Genomic DNA, 22,529 nt, shown 5'->3' on the forward strand with positions numbered 1-22,529 from the left:
CCAGGTGGTCTGCTTTGCCTACACAGGTGGCCTCTGTGCCATGAAGCCAGGCCGCCTACCTGGGCTAGTCCGAGATGCTTTGTGAGCTCGGAGGCAGGCACCAAATTCAACTTCAGGGAAGGATGAGAGAAGCGGGCACAGAAGCACAATCTTGATGGATGAGAGCGAGGTATGTGCCAAGCCAAGGAAGTCTCTGTCTTTCTCCTTCCCCTCATCTGGCCCCCAAGCTGCCACTTACCTGTGTGCATATCCACCCAAAGTTGAGAGAGAGGGAAGCTCCACACCCCATACACACAGGGCTCGCTCTGCTCACTCTGTTTTCCTCTCCACTCAAGTCACCTCCTCAGGAGGGCTTCCCTGCTTCCCACACCTCAAATACCAACTTCTCTGTTGCTTTTGCTTCACCCGTTTCTCATGACCTGCCCTTAGCCCACATATCTGCTTACTTATTGATTGTTTTCTGCAACTCTAATATCAGCTCCACAGGAGCTACTGTCTGTTTCATTCACCACTGTACCATCTGTGTCTGGCACATAATGAATGAAAGGAAGGAAAGGAGGAACCAGCTTAACGCATACGGAAACATTTAGGAGAGGTGAAGGGAACACTTTTCCAAACACACACACAGGTACCCGGGAGTGAGTGCAGGAACTGTGTTCTATGTAATGTTTGCTGGAACCTGGCACTCAGGAATTTGCCTCTAATAAATTCTGTTGAATGAATGGATATCTGGAATTTGAAATTAAAAGTTCAGGAAGCCCAGAAGAATCTGGGCAATTATGTATGAAATAAGGAGTAAAGAAATGTTATTATAAAAATTAAGTTTCTTGATGGAATGTTAGAGAGGTCCCAGGATAGAGATTCAGGAGTCAAGGGCTGATTGTGGCTCAGGAGCTGACATGCTGGGAGGATTTGGAAAAGCCACGCTTCTCTCTTCCCCAAGTCACAGTTTGCCCATCTGTAAAATGGGGACACACAGAAAAGTCTAAGGCGCTCTTCTGACTCTGGAACTCTAAGATTTTATAGACTATCCCCTCCTCTGGGACAAGCCCATGCATCTCTCTCTTGCCCCAAACATCCTCCCTACAAACAGTAAGCCTGGGTGGGAGCTGGGGAGGGGGAGGATCTGAGAGTCTCTGATGCCTTTCGTCAAGGTCTTGCGTTACTGATGCTTCCTGGCTCCTGCTCTTCAGCCCTCTCTGAGGTCTGACCTTCTAATGAGCGGATGCACATTATCAGCCGCTGCGGTTTGAACGGGTGCCTATAATTTAGTGTTGCCTAATGCTGGAAACTGAGAGCAGAACTTGCGTAATTAAATTGGGGTCTCATTAACGTCTGCCTCCTCGGGTGTTTTTCATTCTTGGTTTCTCCTGCCCTGTATTTGCAATCCCCTCTGTCTGTATAAACATGGCTGTCCCTTTTTATCTCTCCCTTATGGAGCCAGGCTAGAATTTGAGTCCATAGCAGCCAACGCACTCACAAAGCATGAATTTTAACATGCCCCGGGATGGCCCCTGCTCTGCTTTCTAAACAGAGAACCTGGATGTCTGGGTTGTGCTTAAGCACCTCGAGCTGGCTGGCCGGCCACCCTGGGTTTGGGTTTGGACAACAACCAGAGGAAGGAGGGCTATCAAGACAGCTGCTGCAAATACTGGTGATTTAACCAACTTGTGTACAATGCTCGGCCATTTACAAAGCACTCCTAGAATCTGACCTTGTAAGCAGGGACTTGGTCTGTTTTGTTCACTGGTCCCCTAAGAGTTATTCTCTTTTTGTGCCCTCCTGACCCCATTCTATGCTTTTTCCACTCTTCCATGCCCCGCTCTGAGCTACAGGAGATGGGTCCCTGTGGGCAGCATCAACTTAGCTCCCTTGCTGAAAGGTTTCTGCTTGCCTTTGGCCAAAGTGAGGTCCCAGCAGGAGACTGGAAGGCAGAGGGAGAGAAGGGGGGTGGTACTTCTCTCTAGTGCCCACCGTGCTTTAGTGCCATGACTTTGGAGGTAGCTGAGTTCCTCCCCAGTTATAGCTTCAGTGGACCAGCTCTCCTGCTCAAGTCTAGATTAAACCTACTAGATTTAGTCTAGAAATTCTATTTTCTCCTTTTGTCCCTTCACCTCTAGGGATAATGGTTTCCGTCTGTTGTCAGATTCTAAATACCTCACGTTCCCTTAGCCCCTCACACTCCTCTATAAGTTGCCCCTTCCTTAAAGTCTCTTTATTCAGACCATTTAGGGGTGAATTCTCTCTTTTGTCTGGACCCTGTCTGATATAATACGCAATGTCTGAAGTGGTCCCTGGAACATAGCAGGTCCTTAATAAATGTTTGTGGAATGAATGCACAAACTTTTCATAGATGACATCTCATGTCATCCTTACAAAAACTATGCAAAATAATATTATTACCTTTTACAGATTAAAAAACACTGAGGCTCAGAGAGGTAAATTCTCATACCTGAGCAACAGATTTTTAAGGGAGGGCAACACTCCCATACTGTACCCTGAATGAGCTGTAGCTTCACTCTGCACCCTGGAGAAATCTCTACATACTGCTGCTTTCTGTACAGAGACTGAGTGTCCACTCACGCTAGCCTGGTGTGGGCTCAACATGACCAGAGGCTGGTGGAGTGGACAAAGATTCAAAGACACTTGGAAATTCACTCGGTATAGAATCAGAGACCTGGGTTCAAATCCAAGTGGTGCTACTTTCTAAAAGTGTGATCTGGGGCAATGAAATCAATGACATTGATTTAATTGTCCCAATTGTGACTCAGTTTCTTCCTCTGTAAACGGGGCTATAATAATTATTATTACACACTTAATTTAGTGATTATCCTGATCCAGGCATTGTGTTTAGCATTTCACATTATACTAACTCATGTAATCCTCACTGCAACCCTATGAGGAGATACTGTTATTATTATTATTAGGAGGAGGAGGAGGAGTAGTATTACAGATAGGTTACTGCCCACGGTCACACAGCTGCTGTCACCGTGGCAAATCTGGGATGTCCACCAAGGCAGCCTGCAGCCTGCTCCAGAGCTGTGTTCTTAACCTTCAAGCTATACTGGCTGTTTACATTATTATTAGGCCATCTCATGGGTTCGTAACAACTAGATAAGAAGACCATCTATGATGGGCACTTAGCATAGCCCTGGTGCACAAGGTGCCATCGATAGTGGTGACTGACTTTTCCTTGTTCCCCATCTAAAAGTCAGATGCATGGATCCTCTCCATATTTTTCTTCCATGTCGTTGTTCAATTGCACTCTTGCGTGGCATTCACAGTAGGAGACGTATGGCTTCTTTAAGCAGCTCTGCCCCTTGCCACACACAGGCCTTGGAGCCAGACTGCCTTGGGCTTGAATCTTAGCTTTGCCACTTATTGGGTGGAGAACTGGATGTCATTACCCCATCCATTGGTGTTTCAGCCTTTTTATCTATAAAATGGTGATTTTAATAGCACACACCCTATAGGGTTGTCGAAAGGATGAAATGAGTTAATTCATGTTAAGTGCTTGGAGCAGTGCCTAGCACGTAGGAAATGCTATAAAAGTGTTTGCTAAATAAATAAAAGTTCATGAATTTTGTATGTGCAATTCAAGCTGGCTTAAACAAAAAGGGATTTTTTTTGGCTCAAGTCTGGGGATAAGTCCGGATCCAGAGCCTTGAATAACATCATCAGGGCATTGTCTCTCTGCTTGGCTGTGCGTTCCTTTACCTTGGCTTCATTCTTGGCAGATTGTTCACTCAAGGAGAGAGATGGCCACCAGCAGCTCCAGACACACATCCCATCCGCTCTGTGGTCCCAGCAGAACACGTGTGTCTTTCATCCAAGAGTTCTGGCACTGGCCTGGCTTGGGTCCCAGTGAGATATTCCAATTGACTAGGGCCAGTCATGTGCCATCAGCTGCACACACCACACAGACTGCAAGTTGGGGAGGGGGTCACCTCAATGGAATCCTAGGTGCTGTTTGCCAAAGCAGAAGGAATGGAAGCTGGAAAAAGCCAGCAATGGTCTTCTCTGCCATCCATCCTGGTCACCTATATTAGTCAGGGTTCTCCAGAGAAACAGAACTAACAGGATATATCGAAGAGGAGATTTATTATGGGGATTGGCTCACATGATTACAGAGGCTGACAAGTTCCACGAGATGCTGGCTGTGAGCTGGAGAACGAGGAAAGCTCATAGTGTGATTTGGTCTGAGTTCGAAGGCTTGAGAACCAGGAGTGTCAACCGTATAATTTCCAAGTCTATGGCTGGAATCTTGAGAACTGGGTGACTGCTGGCATCAGTCTTGAAGTTTGAAGGCCTAAGAACCAGGAGCTTTGATGTCCAAGGGCAGGAGAAGACAGGTGTCCCAGGTCAAGAGAGAGAGATTTAGCTCTTCCTCTGTCTTTTTGTTCTAGTGGGACCCCCAGCGGATTGGATGCTGCCTGCCCACACAGTGAGGGAAGATCTTCCTTGATGAGCCTACTGATTCAAACGCTCTTCCAGAAATACCCTCACAGACATACCAAGAAATAAAGTTTTACCAGCCCTCTGGGTAAATTAACCATCACATCACCATTCCTGAAGATGCTCCTTGTGAGCAAGTCTTCGAGAGATCTAGACTTTGGTCACAATGCATACTGGAAGTGCTTACAGGCAATTTCAATACAACGTCTATGTGTCTTTGAAAGAATACACAGCAAGTCAAGAGCACTGTTCAACATTCCTATTTTGGGAGACCATAGCTAGGACTTGCTATGGCCCTATACGCCTGTGGAAGATTCCACTGTTTCTATTTATTTGTTTATTAAACTTTTATTTTAGGTTCAGGGTTACATGTGCAGGTTTCTTATACCAGTAAACCTGTGTCATAGGGGTTTGCTGTACAGATTATTTTGTCACCCAGATACTAAGCCTAGTACTCAATAGTTATTTTTTCTGATTCTCTCCCTCCTCCCTCCCTTCACCCTCAAGTAGGCCTCAGTATCTGTTGTTCTCCTCTTTGTGTCCATGAGTTCTCATCATTTAGCTCCCACTTATAAATGAGAACATGTGGTATTTGGTTTTCTGTTCCTGTGTTAGTTTGCTAAGGGTAATGGCCTAAAGCTCCATCCATGTTCCCACAAAAGACATGATCTCCTTCTTTTTTATGGCTGCATAGTATTCCATGTATATGTACCACATTTTCTTCATCCAGTCTACCACTGATAGGAATTTAGGTTGATTTCATGTCTTTGCTATTATGACTAGTGCTGCAATGAACATTTGCATGCATGTGTCTTTATGGTAGAATGATTTATATTCCTTTGGGTATATACTCAGTAATGGGATTGCTGGATCAAATGGTACTTTGGAAGATTCTACTGATTCCCCCCCAACTGAAGGACACACTGAGTCACGGGCTACTTGGTGTGTGTGCACATTCTCGCGGGTCTGACATCCTGTAACAAATCTTGCTAAAGCGAGCTACCTGGCTGAGATTGTAAGCACCATCCTGGGCATGAGACAGAATAAATCTCAACAGCCATATGGGTCCCTGAACCCAGGCCTTTAGCTATACTGGCACTGTCTTCACAGCCCTGGCTACTCAAAATGTGATCTTCCAACAGCAGCATCAGCAGCTTCCAGGAGCTTGTTCACATCCTTGCTGCTCAAACTGAGTCTGCAAGACCAGATGCACTGGCTTCACCTGGGAGCTCAAAGAAACTCAAAATCTCAGGCCCTACCTGAAGACATAATGGATGAAGATCTGCATTTTAACATGAGATCTCCCGGAGCTGTGTACACACATTAAATTTCAAGAGGCACTGCTATATGCATTTTCTAGGGCTGCTGTAGCAAGGGACCACAAACTTAATGACTTTAAACAAGAGAAATTTATTCTCTCATGGTTCTGGAGGCTGGAAGTCCAAAATCAAGGTGTTGGCAGGCTGGGCACGGTGGCTTATGCCTGTAATCCCGGCACATTAGGAGGCCAAGGTGGGAGGATCGCTTGAGCTCAGGAGTTCGACACCAGCTTGGGCAACAGAGCAAGACCCCATCTCTACCAAAAATTTAAAACTTAGGCAGGCATGGTGGCATGTGCCTGTAGTCCCAGCTATTCAGGAGGCTGAGGTGGGTGGACCACTTGAGCCCGGGAGGTTGAGGCTGCAGTGAGCAGTGATTGCATCACTGTACCCCAGCCTGGGTGACAGAGAGAGACCCTGTCTCAAGAAAAAAAAAAAGGTGTTGGCAGAGTTGGTTTTCTTTCTGAGGGTTTGGCAGGAGATGCCTGTCTCCTAGCTTCTGATGATCGTCAGCAATTCTTGGCTTGTCAATGTATCTCCCCAATCTCTTGCTTCCAACATCACAGGGTGTTTTCCCCATGTCTAAATTTCCCTCTTCTTATAAGGACACCAGTCATATTGGATTAAGGGCTCACACTACTCCAGTATAACTGTACCTTAATCACCCCATCTGCAACAATGCTATTTCTAAGTAAGGTCACGCTCTGAGGTACCACAAGTTAAGACTTCATCTTTTTTGGGGGGAGCACAATTCAACTCATAACAACTGCCTTCAAAGTCTGCCACTCCTGAATGCTGGAAGAACTGCCAATTAGCAAATACCTGGAACATTTCTGTAACTTTATTTTTGTAAACAATGTTGTAAATTCAGGAAGAATATGGCAGGTCTAGAATAAGACTTGAAGATGTCTATTTTTGCAAAGTGATTCTTGTGTTCAGGCAGCATACCTAGGAGTGTCCTCAGCTTTTCAGCCCATCCTGCCTCAGTGCAGGGCCATGATGAGAACAATCTGGGGGATGTTTCCTACTTTGGCTGCCACTAGAATCACGAGGGGAGCTTTAAAAATACGAATACCTAAATCCCACTCTCAGAGATTCCAGTGCAATACGTCTGGGACACTGCTTGGGTATCAGGATTTTAAAACAATTCCTAGGTGATTCTAATCAGTAGCTAAATTTGAGGACCAATGGGATAGTTTTTTTTTGTTGTTTTTTTTTTTTTTTTTTTTTTGTGGCAGGGTCTCAATCTGTCATCCAGGCTCACTGCAGCATCTGCTCCCAGGTTCAAGTGATTCTCATGCCTCAGCCACTCAAATAGCTGAGACTACAGGCGCACACCACCACACCACCACACCTGGATAATTTTTGCATTTTTATTAGAGACAGGGTTTTGCCATATTGCCCAGGCTTGTCTTGAACTCCTGATCTCAAGCAATCTGCCCACCTTGGCCTCCCAAAGTGCTGGGATTACAGGCGTAAGCCATTGTGCCCAGCCGGGATAGATGTTCTTGTTTTTACCTGTTACAAATGAAGGAGATTCAGCCACCCTTCCAAATAAGGAAGCAGGACACAAGTACAAAAAATACCAAATATGAGCACAGATTCCTAAACAATAGCATTTTAGGCTTTTTATAGTTCTTGTGTGCAAAATGAGGGTGCTATGGAGAAGTACATGAATGTATATATTTAGCATGATTCTCCTAGTCTCCAATAATCAGGAACTTCTTTATGTCTCCTTATAGTTTTGTCCATTTTTGAAGTATATCTTGAGGTATTTTTATATAGTGCTTATAAATTTAAAATTATTGCTTCTAAGTAAATGAACCTTTATCATAATAAATTACTTCCTTTTCCCTAGTAATGCTTTTCACCTGCGAGTCTATTTTTTTCCCCCAGACATTAATGCAGCTGCATCAGTGAGCTTTCTTTTGCTGCACAGTTGCATGGTATATTTTTCCCCTTTCTTTAACTTTCAAATTTTCTGTATGCTTATATTTTAGATGAATGTCTTGAATGGAAAACATTTGGATTTTTAAAAAGTTACATTGATAACTCTTCTCTTTAATTAGTGCATTTAGTCCATTTACATTTAATGTAATTATTGGTATACATACACTGGTGATACAAATATTTAACAACTCCCAGAGTACTTTGTGGGGTTTGCAGTTCTCGCAAATGACCATGAGAGGGCGACTCCAGAAGATGCACAGGCATTTATAGCCTTGAAGAGACAGGAGAAACCAGGCATTCACTCTCTGGGGTTCCACTACTACTTCTGAGGTTCTTCCCTACAATGTCTGGGCATCCTCTGGCCAGGGGAGAACAAGAATATGGGCTTGGGGACAGGAGTGTGGTGGACTGGAGGACACAGGAACAGTCTCATGGGGTTAGGGTGGCTGAAGTCACTCAGCAGGCTCAAAGCAATGGCTATTTACCTACCAGTATAGAAAAGTTTCAATATTTTAATAACCAGCACTGCTGTATAAGCAATTCAGAATGATATCAGATCAGACCTGCTGTTATATTGGGTGTAAATCAACCATTTACTTTGTGTTATTTACAACACCTGTTCTGTGTTGGTTTTTAAAGCCTGCTATTAATATATTTACTTTTTTTTTTTTTTTTTTGAGACAAGGTCTTTCTCTGTCACCCAGGCTAAAGTGCAGTGGCGTGATCACAGCTCACTGCAGCTTTGACCTCCCTGGGCTCAATCAATTCTCCCAATTCAGCCTCCCTGAGTAGCTGGGAGGAGTTCCGCTATTTTTTTGTATTTTTCGTAGAGATGGAGTTTCACCATGTTGCCCAGGCTGGTCTCAAACTCCAGAGCTCAGGCAATCCACCCACTTGGCTTCCCAAAGTGCTGGGATTTACAGGTGTGAGCCACCACACCTGGCCATGTTTACTTTCTTCCCTGACAAGGGCCTCAGAATATCTTAATTCCATTTACCCTCAATCTCTACTAACTTAATGTTGTATATTTTAATCCTTCATATATTTTTAAATCCATAAAATTATTGTATTGTCTTTTGAAGGCAATACCCTATTAACAGCACTTTCTTTGCCCTTCATATGATCTTGCAGCTCTACGTTAATCTGAGATCATTTTGTTTTCGCCTAAAGTTCATACACACTTTACAGTTTCCCTTTGTGAAGGTCTGTAAACGTTTTTATTTTGCCATCATTCATAAAAGGTGTTTCTCTGAGGATAGAATTATAGGTTGGCAATTAATTTCTCTCAGCACACTGAAGATGTTTTTCCACCGTTGTTCTCAGGAAGCTGCCAGTCTGTTACTTTAATAAAAGTACACTTGTTCCTTAACTTACAAAGAGGCTGCATCCCAATAAACCCATTGTAAGTTGAAAATATCCTAAGTTGAAAATGCATTTATTGGCTGGGCACAGTGGCTCACACCTGTAACCTTAGTACTTTGGGAGGCCGAAGCGGGAGGATCATGAGGTCAGGAGATGGAGAACATCCAGGCTAACACGGTGAAACCCCGTCTCTACTAAAAATACAAAAAATTAGCTGGGCATGGTGGCGGACACCTGTAGTCCCAGCTGCTTGGGAGGCTGAGGCAGGAGAATGGCATGAACCCGGAAGGCAGAGCTTGCAGTGAACCGAGATCGCGCCACTGCACTCCAGCCTGGGCAACAGAGCGAGACTCCGTCTCAAAAAAAAAGAAAATGCATTTATTACCCCTAACCTACCAAACATCATCGCTTAGCCTAGCCTACCTTAAACATTATCAGAGCACTTACATTAGCCTACAGTTGGGCAAAATCTTTGAACAAAAAGTCTATTTTATAATAAAGTGTTGAAGATCTCATGCAATTTATTAATGTTCTGCTGAATGAGTGTCGCTTTGCATCATCACCAAGTCAAAAAATCATAAGTCAAACCATCGTAAATTGGGGACCATCTGTAATCTGCCTTTTTCCCTCTGGCTTTTTCTTTCTAAATATCACTATTGAGTCTTGGTGTGGAATTATTTTTATTTATCCTGCTTGAAATTTGCCAAGCTTCTGCTTTCTGTGGTTTGGTATCTTTCCAAAACAATCATTTCTTCAAATACTGTCTCTGCTCTATTCTCTTTTACCTCTCTCTTTTGAGATTCTGATTAAATGAATCTCAAAATGAATCTAGGCCCTCTCCTAGAATCTAACAGTCTTTCCTGCGCCTCCAATCTTTTTCTCTCTGTGCTTCGTGCAGGATAATCTCTTCAGCTGTACCTTTCATTTCATAAACGCTTTTTCAGCTGTGTCTAATGTGATGTTAAACACAATAATTTTGATTACTGTAGTTTTCATTTCCAGAATTTGTGTTTAAAAAAAAAATGGTTGTATCGACTGGGCGCAGTGGCTCACACCTGTAATTCCAGCACTTTGGGAGGCCGAGGCAGGGGGATCTCCTCAGGTCAAGAGTTTGAGACCAGCCTGACCGACATGGCAAAACCCCGTTTCTACTAAAAATACAAAATTAGCCTGGTGTGATGGTGCGTGTCTGTAATCCCAGCTACTCGGGAGGCTGAGGCAGAATTGCTTGAACCTGGGAGGCGGAGGTTGCAGTGAGCCAAGGTCATGCCATTGCACTCCAGCCTGGGCAACAAGAGCGAAACTCCATCTCAAAACAAACAAACACAAAAACCTGGTTATATAACTTTTTTTAATGTCCTTTTCTCTGCAGATGTCTCCATACCTGATTTTTTTCAATTTGATATGTATAGTTTTTAAAAATAACCTGTCTGATAATTCTAATGTCTTCTGTCTTTGAGGTTCTGTCTCCATTGTCTATTGTTCCTGTTTCACCTGGTTATCTTTGACTATGTGCTAGCTATTATACAAAAAAATTATTTGAAGGATCATTTGAAGCCTAGCTTGAAAGTGCCTTCCTTTACATAGGATTTGCTTTTATTTCTGGCATGTCTGGGATCACCATAAACCAAGTTCAATGCTTGAGGTTTCCTGGAGGGCCGGGGTATTCAAACTGCAATTCAAGCTGTGAGTACTTGTGAGGGCTCACCTACTTGTAATTCATGTTCACCTAGAAGGTGTAGTCCTTTGGGGAATCTCAGCTTATTGTGGAGAGGGTCTACTGTTACACTCCCCATTGTGAGTGGCCCTGAGTGTTGATTTCTGTCTCCCTTGCCTCCACTAAGCTCTCAAAACCAGTTGCAAATTTGGCTGACCTAGTGAATACTCTCAGGATACAGGTGGCTTTGTACTCATTTACCTGCCTGGGTTTTCATTTTCCCATCAGTCTCTTCCTGGTAATTCCTTACTGTCACACCAACTCTTAGAAGGCCTTTAAAGACTGTAATTATTTAGTATCATTTTTTAAGTTGTTTTCAGGGGAAAAGTTGGTTCAAATGACCTAGCCCACTGTTACTGGAAATAGGAAGCCAAATGTCTTTTATGGCATACAGTAGGCACTCAATAAAGAATGGCTGAATTAGTTGAATTATCATAATTTCCCAAATGATACGGTTTGGCTGTGTCCCCACCCAAATCTTATCTTGAATTGTAGCTCCCACAATTCCCATGTGTCGTGGGAGGGACCTGGTGGGAGGTAATTGAATCATGGGGGCGGGTCTTTCTCATGCTGTTCTCGTGATAGTGAATAAGTCTCAAGAGATCTAATGGTTTTATAAAGGGGAGTTTCCCTGCACAGGCTCTCATTCTCTCTTGTCTGCCATCAGGTAAGATATGCCTTTCACCTTCCACCGTGATTGTGAGGCCTCCTCAGCCATGTGGAACTGTGAGTCCAGTAAACCTCTTTTTCTTTATGAATTACCTGGTCTCGAGTATATATCAGCAGCAAGAAAAAGGACTAATATACCAAACATGCACCTTTTTTTTGGATCTGTCTTTATTTGCAGAGGCTGTTTCCTACTCTTAGGATATACTTCTCTTTCCCTACACCCAGTCTGAGAATGTCCACATTTTACCATTGGACCAGGCTCAGAACAAATGTTACCTTTTCCTCAAAGCTTTTCCTGTTTTCCCTCCTTCCCCAAATCTGAATCCTATCTCTTCCTTCTCTAAACCCTCATGAGACCTAGGGTGTATCATTCTCTGGGTACTTAACTAGGTAGCAATGTATTTATACACGTGCTTATCTCACCTATGGATTTACACGTTCTTGTCATTTTTGGCTTCTGAAGAAACCCCTCACTTGCTCTCCAATTCGGCATAAATTACAAACAGATTTTCTGAACATATTATATATCTAGTGCTTTTAGTTTTGGTCTACTTGGAGAAGATTCTATGAACACTTAGTCTGCCATATTGCAGGAAGCTGAATTTCATTTATTCTAATAAACCCTTCCATTCGTACCGCACTTTAGAGTTAACAGGGTGCTGTCATATATGTGAGTTTCTGTAAACTTTAGCAGCCTCTAACTTCAGTGCATATCATGCTGCAGATGAGAAGTAGAGGACACAAGAGACTAAATAATATACCAGAGCAGAGCCTCAAAGCCAGAAATGGAACCCAAGTCTCTTCTCTCCAAGCCCAGGGCTCACTCGGGGACACCACAGGTGCTGCCCGTACGATATGTGCTGCTGGTCATTCCTACTGCAACCACACCTGGGAAGCAGACATTCTGTACAGGAAAGTACATGTGGCATAGGAGTTAAGTCGCAGGCAGTGGACGGAGGGGTGGGCTACATGAGGTTCCACATATGCAATTCTCAGAAGGTTCTGCATATTTTAGTCCTACTTACCTCACCACTTTGGTCCCATTTCTCACGACCTGCATGTCCACCATGCAGCCCCCGGTCACATAGGCCGCTAGGTTCAACTCTGAGAATTCAGCCTGAAGAAGAAAGCAAAGCAAAAAAGGATTCATCAAATACCAATGTTGGTAAAAACAGTTAACACGTATTGGGTACTTAGAGGTGCCAAGTACACCTTTAAAGCTCCCCTCAAACTTAGGAAGTTGCTGATATTATTTTCATCTTTTTTTTTTTGAAAGATGAGGAAGCTGAGGCTCTAAGAGGCCTGGTGACATGTCCAAGGCAGCACAGTTAATACAAGGCCAAACTGGATTGAAGCCCATGTGTCTCTGATTCAAGGACCTATGCTTTTAATCCTTGCTAATTTCTGCCTCTTTGAAGGTGGAAGAAGCAATTTCAGCTCCAAGACCAGAACATGCCAGATGCTGTTTGATGGGACATTTTATCTAGATTTTTTTAACTTCATGCTCTACAGTAGTATGCCATCATGACTCTGTGATTATTTATCTCTATTAATGGACCCACTCCCCACCCTGGTCATACGCCCAGTTTTCTTTTCTTGGTAATGGCCTCTCCTTTTGCTCCACCCATTTGGTTACAGCAGCAGCACCATGTTTGTTCATTGACATACTGCCCTTTTGGTCACAGTTGATGGGGTAAGCATCTGACTCGGGGTGGAATAATGAGATACTCTTCCCTGAGAGTTTGAAACTGATGAGTGAGTCATGCAGTTTCTTTCTAGGTGGTTGTATCTTTAATGCACAAACCTGGGTGCTATTTAGGACCATGTTTTCTGTCATCTGCGTTGGCAAAGCACAGAAAACCAGAGTGGAGAGAGAGAGAGAAAGAGAGAGAGAGAGAGGAATGTCACAGTCACCAAGAGAGGGGCAGGGGCAAGAGACGGGGATGTTTATGTGTCAGCTACAGACCTACCTTTGGATTTTGTGAGTTCATCTTTTGGGTTGCCTATTTGTTTAAGTGAGCTTTTGTGGATTTCTGTTGCTTACAACCAGAGTCCCATGGAATACATCCCTCTTACCAGATGACATGCTCCCTGGGATTTCTCACTATAACCACCTGTCTTAGTCTCCCAAGGCTGCTATAATAGGTGGCTTAAACAGCATAAATTCATTCTCCACAGTTCTAGAGGCTAGAAGTCCAAAATCAAGGTGCTGGTAGGGCTGGTTCCTGCTGAGGGCTATAAGGGAAGGATGTGTTCCAGACCTCTCTCCTTGGCTTGTAGATGGCCATCTGCTCCCTCTGTCTTCTTATATTGTCCTCCTTCTATATCCAAAGCTCCTCTTCTTATAAGGACACCAGTCATATACACTACCCTCACTTTAATGGCCTCACTTTAACTTGATTACCTCTTTAAAGACCCTATCTCCAAATAAGGTCACATTCTACTGTGGGTTAGGACTTCAACATATGAATTTTGGGGGTGACAAGTCAACCTATAACGCTATTGGCTAAAATGCATAGCACCAAACTGTGCCTTATACACAGTAGATGCCAAAAGCAATTTCTTTGGGTTTAATGGATAAACATAACCACTCACATGTATGAGGCACTCACTATGTGCCAGGTACTGGCCTAAGCATTTTACATATATGAATTCATTTAATCCTCGCGCTTGTCCAGATGAGGAAATGGAGGCAGAAAAAGATCAAATAACGTGCACAGCATCATATAGTAGGTAGCAGAGCTGGTATTCAAACCCAGGCAGTGTGGCTCCAGGGCCTGTGTTTTTGTTGTTGTTGTTGTTGTTGTTTTCAGACAGAATTTCACTCTTTCACCCAGGCTGGAGTGCAGTGGCTCGATCTCGGCTCACTGCAACCTCTGCCTTCCAGTTTCAAGCAATTCTCCTGCCTCAGCCTCCCGAGTAGCTGGGATTACAGGTACCTGCCACCACATCCAGCTAATTTTCGTTTGTTTGTTTGTTTGTTTTTTAGTAGAAAGGGGGTTTCACCATGTTGGCCAGGCTGGTCTCGAACTCCTGACCTCGTGATCCTCCCGCCTCGGCCTCCCAAAGTGCTGGGATTAGAGGTGTGAGCCACCACGCTCGGCCGGCCCTGTACTTTTAACTGCCACACTCCATGGCCCCCACTGTTCAGCTGAATGAGGCATTAGGTGGCTTATAACTGGGAATTTTAGGGACCTAAAAACAACCCATTTAAAGAAAAAAGTTTACATTGAAGGGAAATATCATTTCATGGCAACTTAACTGTATCTCCTTGGAGTCATTTAACAGGAATTATGACCAAAGACCCAGCCATCTCCCCAGATAGCATTAGAGCAAACCGGGAGTACTTACGCCTCTTGCTGTAATTAATAACCTCATTATGCTGTGGCAAGGTGAAAAGAAAAGATCACTGTGAATGAGCCCAGGTTAGTAAATAGTGGTAATAACCTAGTTATTAAGTTTAATGCCTTAAACATTCAGTCCCATCATGTTCAAGATTCTTAGTTGGCAAGGTCACAAAGAAGAATTAAGAAGAAAAGTTGTTGCTTATGTGCACAGATAAAAAGACATTAGAAGAAAGTTGTAAAACAGGATACCTGGTCACCAAATATATGCAGAGAGGGAGTGAAACAGAATCTTGGAAGATAGAATCTCTGACTCAAAAGTGGCAAGGACCCAAGGGCTGTCTTGCTGCCCAAATGGAAAGAGAGATACCTGGAGAGAAGTCACACTCAGGCTTGAATGTACAAGTTAGAGGTTCATCTTGTTCAGATGTGGGTGTCTAGAGTTATTTCTCAGTTGTGGTTTATGAATAATTACAGGAGATAACTGCCTGGGTTGCAAGGTAGCCAGCTTCTGTGGGATCAAGCAGAGAGCTGGCCTAGCAAAGTAAAAGGGCATTCTTCTGTTATTTAACTGTCTAAAACCTTCAGCACCATGGAAATGAACACGGAGGTGTCCAAACCACCTTCCCTTCAAGATAGCATGACAGCCTTTCTGGTAGAATATGAAAGAGCAGCCATTTGGAAGACTCTCATAAAAACTGTAGTGAATTGAATTGTATTCCTCAAGAAGCTATGTCCAAGTCCTAACCTCTGATACCTGTGAACATGACCTCTTTGGGAACTAGGGTCTTTTCAGATGTAATCCAGTTAAGGATATCAGATGAAATCATCTTAGATTGGTGGGAGTTGCGGGGGAGGCACACTAAATCCACTAACAAGTCCTTAGAAGAGAAGAGACGAGGAAAAGACAGAAAGACACAGGAAAGAAGACCACGGGAAGATGGCAGCAGAGACGGAGTGATGCTGCCACAAGCCAGGAAATGCCGAGAGTCACTAGAAGCTGGAGGAGCCAAGGAAGGATTCTCCCCTGGAGCCTTCAGAGGGTGTGCAGCTCTGCTAAAACCTTGATTTGGGAATTTTGGCCTCCAGAACTGGAAGAAAATAAATTTCTGTTGTTTTAAGCCACTAAGTGTATGGTAATTGTGGAACCTAGGAAATTAAAATAAGAACTTTGGGAATTGAATGCAATTTCAGTATCATATTCAAAGTCACCAGGGCTCGAAGAAGGTCAATGTGGCCAGGTAAAGCTCCTTTATTCACTTCACCAAAAACATGCGCATAGAAATCTGCACCTAGACTCGCTCTCTCTCTCTCTCACACACACACACAATAACAAATTAATTATTCACCTATATCGCAAAAAACGCTATTATCAGAATTACTTAAATATTCTGCATGAGCTAACCTTTTCACCACAAATTATTTTCACCTCCAAGGTTTTTGGTATGATATCTTTTTTTTTTTTTTTTTTTGAGATGGAGTTTTGCTCTTGTTGCCCAGGCTGGAGTGCAACAACGTGATCTCGGCTCACTGCAACCTCCATCTCCCAGGTTCAAGCAATTCTCCTGCCTCAGCCTCCCAAGCAGCTGAGATCACAGGCACCTGCCACCGCGCCTGGCTAATTTTTGTATTTTTAGTAGAGACAGGTTTCACCATGTTGGCCAGGCTGGTCTCAAACTCCTGACCTCAGGGCAATCAACCCGCCTCAGCCTCCCAAAGTGCTGGGATTACAAGTGTGAGCCACCGTGCCCAGCTGGTGTGATATCATTTTAATACTACACATTAGGTACTGTGGTATGGACAAATGAGTACTCAGAGAGACTACATTCACATGTAAGCTGTTCAATATACTAGCTGATGAGTTTAGTCAAGTTACTGATTTGAATATCAATTTTGACATCTTTAAAACAGAGGTAATGATATCATTAATATCTATCTTTAAATGTTTTTGTGATGATTCAAGGCAATGTATATGAAACATCCAGCACAGGGCTGAGACTCAGTAAATAGTTGCCATTATTATTTTCAAATATTCAATTGTCTTAGTAAGCTTAAACTGAAAGCATCCAAACTGGTGTACCCTGAAAAAGAACAACTCCTTCAAGTATTTATAACATATACATTTAAAAAATATATTGAGGTGTGAAACGTAAAGACTTCTGCATATGGCACAATGAAGTACCAGAAACTACATATACACTCCCATCTTAAACAACAAGAAAGCCAGACAAACTGCATTACGTATCAGTTTTCAGGAACTAGACAACAGGCATTTCAGGACTATGATTCCTGTAAAAAGGAACAAAATTATCCCTATATTTATCCTAGCTTACTGCCTAAAGGCAGTTTCCAGGCAGCAGAACAGCATGTGAGAAGGCAGAGTTCATCAGTTTCACTGAGTTAAGGATACAAAGATTGAAGTTCAGGGTAGCCATGGCAGCTAAAATTTGCAGGACAGAGTATAGGGAAAGATGGATCTGCACAGAAAAAATAAAACAAACAACCTCACAAACTCCAGGGAGATCTATTCTTTCGCTGAGTAACTAATTTGAGCATACATGAAAGGAAAGTAATCAAGGCCAGGAAAAAGCCATCAGGAAACAATCTCCAGAATCCACAGAGCTGGGAAGAACCCATGTGCTCACCAACTAGAGGGTAAAGACCTTGTCAAATGGATAGGTTACTCAAAATTTCATAGTGGGACTGAATTATCCCTGGCCAACAGCATGCTCTGGATCTAGGATGACCAGCTTGTCCTGGTTTGCCTTGGGCTTTCCCAGCTTTAAAACTAAAAGTCCCATTTCCCAGAAACTCTTCAATCCCAGTTTTAAAGTGAAAGTCCCATGTCTTGGAAAACTCCTTATCCCCCGGCAAACTAGAATAATCGATCACTCCATGTAGGTCTGTCCCAAGAAAAGCTTAAAAGCAAGTCTTGAATGGATCAAGTTTATTACAAGTAACTTAACTGCATCTCAGAAAAAATTAAATCACTGTTTAAAGGAATCTAACAAAACCCAGCACCCAACACATCACATTCACAAAGTAAAAGTAGTGACATTCAATCATAAATTACCAGGAATGCAAAGAAGCAGAAGAATATGACCCATAACAAGGAGAAACCAACCAACAGAAACAGACGCAGAAATGGAGAGATGATGGGAAGAGCAGAAATGGAAGTTAAAACAACTGTTATAAAGAGGTTCTCAAGAATGTAGATGGAAACAATATAATGGGAGAGAAAGAAACATTTTAAAAATTAAAAATGAAACTTGTAGAGATAAAAATTATAATATCTGAAATAGAAAATGCACTGCTAGGCTTAACAACAGATTAGACACTTGTATCAGTCTGTTCTACACTGCTATCAACTACCTGAGGCTAGGTAGCCTATAAAGAAAAGAGATTTAATTAGCTCACAGTTGTGCGGGCTGAAGAGATTCTGCTTCTGGGGAGGTGTCAAGAAACTTACAATGATGGTGGAAGGCAAAGGGGGAAGCGAGCACCATCCTCATATGGCAGAGAAGCAGGAGAGAGACAGAGCAAAGGGGGAAGTGCTACACACTTTTAATCAACCAGATTTTGTCAGAACTCTATCATGAGGATAGCAAGGGGGATGGTGCTAAATCATTAGAAACCACCCCCATGATCCAGTCACCTTTGGCCAGGCCCCACCTCCAACAGTGGGGATTACAATTCAACATGAGATTTAGGTGGGGCACAGAGCCAAACCATATCATGCTGCTGAAAAAAATGCTAGTGAACTTGAAGAGAAAACAATAAAAACAATCCAAAATGAAGCACAGAGACAAAAATACACCAAAAAAAAGCAAAGAAAGAAAAAGAGAGCAGAACCTCAGTGAGTTATGGGATAATATTAAATAATCTAATATATGAGTAATTAAAGTCTCAGTAAGAGAAGAGGTAGGGACAGAAAATTTTTTTAAAAATGGCCAAAATTTTTCTACATTAATGAAAACTTGACCTAACAAGTTCAATGAATCATAAGCAGAAGAAACAAATAAAATAAACAGCAAGGCATATAATAATCAACTTATTAAAAACCAGTGGTGAAGAGAAAATCTTCAAAGCAACCAAAGGGGGAAAAATACATTTTATATAAAGAGAAACAAAGATAAGAATGATAAACAGCTTCTTGTGAGAAAATAGAAAACCAGAAGATAGTAGTAAATCTTCCTTAAAGAGCTAAAAGAAAAATAAAACCAGGCCGGGTGCGGTGGCTCACGCCTGTAATCCCAGCACTTTGGGAGGCTGAGGCGGGTGGATCACAAGGTCAGGAGATCGAGACCATCCTGGCAAACACGGTGAAACCCCGTCTCTACTAAAAAATACAAAAAATTAGCCAGGCGTGTTGGTGGGTGTCTGTAGTCCCACCTACTTGGGAGGCTGAGACAGGAGAATGGTGTGAACCCGGGAGGCAGAGGTTGCAGTGAGCGGAGATCATGCCACTGCACTCCAGCCTGGGCGACAGAGTGAGACTCCGTCTCAGAAAAAAAAAAAAAGAAAAAGGAAAAGAAAACCAACCAAAAAACAACTGTTGGTGTAGAATATTATACCCAATAAAATTATCTTTTAAAAGTGAAGGCATAGGCCAGGCACAGTGGCTCATGCTTGTAATCCCAGCACTTTGGGAGGCCAAGGCGGGTGGATTACCTGAGGTCAGGAGTTCAAGACGAGCCTGGCCAACATGGCAAAACCTCGTCTCTACTAAAAAGACAAAAAATCAGCAAGGTGTGGTGGCACACACCTGTAATCCCAGCCACTTGGGAGGCTGAGGCACAAGAATCACTTGAACATGGGATGCGGAGGTTGCAGTGAGCAGAGACTGCACCACTACACTTTGGCCTGGACAACAGGGCAAGACTTTGTCTCAAAAAAAAAAAAAAAAAAGTGAAGGCACAATAAAGACTTTTCCAGACAAAGAAAAGTTGAATTTATTATAAGTCCAAAATGTGTTAAAGGAAGCTCTTCAGATAGAAGGACAATGATACCAGATGGAAACTTGTACCAATACAAAATAAAGAGTTCTAGATATGGTAAATATGTGGATAAATACAAAACACTTATTTTTCAGTTTAAAAATCTCCTATAAAAGATTATTAACTGTTTAAAGCAAAACATTGCCGGCATCATGGGAGTTTATAACCTGTAGAAGTAAAATGAACAACAACAAGGACACAAAGAAAGAGAATGAGAAATGGAAATATACTGCTGAAAGGTTCTCACAGTATATGTGAAGTGGAATAACACTATTTGAAGATAAATGTTGATGAGCTAAAGATGTATATCTTAAACCACAGAACAGTGCCTTGAAAAGGAAATATAGATAAAATAAATACAGTAAAGTACACAAATTTTAAGTTTATAGCTTGATGAATTTTAATTTATTTATGCTGTGTAATCAATCCTCAGATCAAGATATAGATCATTTCTAGAACCCCTGAATCCTCCCTCCCTCATCCTCATTCCAGCTGATCTCACCCCCACACCATGATGCTACCATTTTAATGTCTTCTATCTCATAGATTAGTTTTACACGTTCGTGAACTTGCTATAAATGAAATCTCACAGTACTTGCACTTTGGTATTTGCCTTCTTTCATATCTGTGATTCATCCATGCTGTTGTGGTTAGCAGCAGTCATTCTTTTTTAATTTCTGTATAGTATTTCATTGTCTGAATATTGAATAATGTGTTTATCCATTCTGCTGATGGTAGACACTTTATTTCTATTCACTGGCTACTAAGAAAAGAGCTGCTATGCACCTTCTTATACATCTCTTTTGGTGGACATATAAATTCATTTTCCTTGGGTATATACCTAGAAGTGGAATTGCTGGGTCAGAGGATAGGCATACAGGATTTAGAAGACACAGATGGAGAATTTTCCAAAGTGGTTTTGCCAATTTACATACCATTAGCAATATGAGAATTATAGTTGCCCTATGTCTTTTTCAACACTTAGTATTGTCAATGTTTTTAATTTTAGCCATTCTTCAGGTGGGTTGTGTAGTAACAGTACATTGTGGTTTTAGTTTACATTTCTCTGATGATTAATGATACTGACCACTTTTTCATGTGCTAATTAACAATTTAGGTAATTTCATTTGGTGAAGTGCCTGTTCAAGTTTTTTGTTCATATTTGTATTCTTGTTTGCATTTACCTTATTAATCTGTAAAGGTATCTTAAAATATATTCTAGATATGAGTTCTTTGCTGGATATATTCATTTGGAAATTTCTTCTTCCATTCTGTGGCTTGTCTCTTAACTTTCTTAGTTTTTTAATAAAGAATATATTTATACACACACATATGTATATATGAAGTACAATTTAGTATTTTTTTTTTACAGTTAGTATTTATTGTCTTTAGCTTAAAAAATGTTTGCCTATCCCAAGGTCATGTAGGCACTCTCAATGTTTCCTGCTAGAAGCTTCTCTGTTGAATATTTCACATTTAGGTCTGTAATCCACCTAGAATTTTTAAATATATACTATGTGAGGTAGGACTGAAGGTTCAATTTTTTTCATATGGCTATTCATATACTTTGGTAACATTTGTTGAAATGAGCACTCTTTCTCAATAGAACTGCATTGGTACCTTTGCCAACCACCAAGTCACTTCATAGGTGGCAGTCTATTTCTAAATTCTCTATTTTATTCTATTTATTAATTTGTCTATCCTGTTTCAAGTTGTCACAATTAATGTAGCTTTACAGGGAGTCTTGACATCAGATAGTATAATATTCTAAGACAGAAGTGACTCAAACAAGCCCCAGTGATGACAGGGGTAAAGGCAAGATAGGATGACCATTCTCTGTCCCCTTAACCTACTGATCAGAAAAAAAGTCGTCTTATTCGCTCACTGCAAAATACACACAGACACTGGTCAATCAGACGACCTCAAAGGCTCTGTCCTGAATAAACTGACTGGATGCTTCCCTAGCAATATGATTGACTAGAAAGAATGTGTTCTACTATTCCTTGCTTTGCAACCAACCCACCATTGCAGCCAGACCTCTCAAAGACCTCCTCAAGGAAATCCTCACTTATCTTAAAGGTTAAAAAAAAGGTTTTATTAATTAAAAAAAAAAACAAACCCACAATTCTCAACAGCTTGTTAGTATGGTCAGCTGGTTGAGAGGGTAATAAATGGAGGAGAAAGCACCTCTATTCTTTTAGATTATCACCTATACTGAGGACTGGCACTTATGGCATCTCACTATTGACATGCTCACACACCTCTAAAGGTTTCTCTTTGCTTTATAATGAACTTTCACACTTCAGCACACTTCTAAACATTCTTTAACATTTTAACTTCTTTTCCACCTTGTTGAAAGCCTGAGCCCACTCTCTCATTTGTATTATTTTTTGCGCATTTGTTGCTAGCCAGTGCATTTTAAAAAATTTCTTTCCCGGGCCAGTTCCAAGATGGCCGAATAGGAACAGCTCCAGTCTACAGCTCCCAGCATAAGCAACGCAGAAGACGGGTGATTTCTGCATTTACAACTGAGGTACCGGGTTCATCTCACTGGGGCATGTCGGACAGTGGGGGCAGGACAGTGGGTGCAATCCACCGACCGAGAGCCAAAGCAGGGCGAGGCATCGCCTCATCCGGGAAGCACAAGGGGTAAGGGAATTCCCTTTCCTAGCCAAGGGAAGCCATGACAGACACCACCTGGAAAACTGGGTCACTC

The 22,529-nt window shown here is 42.1% G+C and overlaps 1 protein-coding gene across 6 annotated transcripts in view; it reads right to left on the reverse strand.

The window, feature by feature from the left end:
• The window catches only part of SYN3 (synapsin III), a 545,178-nt gene that overhangs the window by 406,000 nt on the left and 116,649 nt on the right, over positions 1-22,529 (reverse strand). For all 6 annotated transcript variants that reach the window (XM_009234294.4, XM_054543712.2, XM_054543715.2 and 3 more), the window contains one exon: positions 12,498-12,589. In XM_009234294.4, the coding sequence (XP_009232569.1) occupies positions 12,498-12,589 (92 nt within the window). The remainder of the gene's footprint in view (positions 1-12,497; positions 12,590-22,529) is intronic.

Source organism: Pongo abelii, chromosome 23 (assembly GCF_028885655.2).
Source record: "Pongo abelii isolate AG06213 chromosome 23, NHGRI_mPonAbe1-v2.0_pri, whole genome shotgun sequence".
Lineage (NCBI taxonomy): Eukaryota > Metazoa > Chordata > Mammalia > Primates > Hominidae > Pongo > Pongo abelii.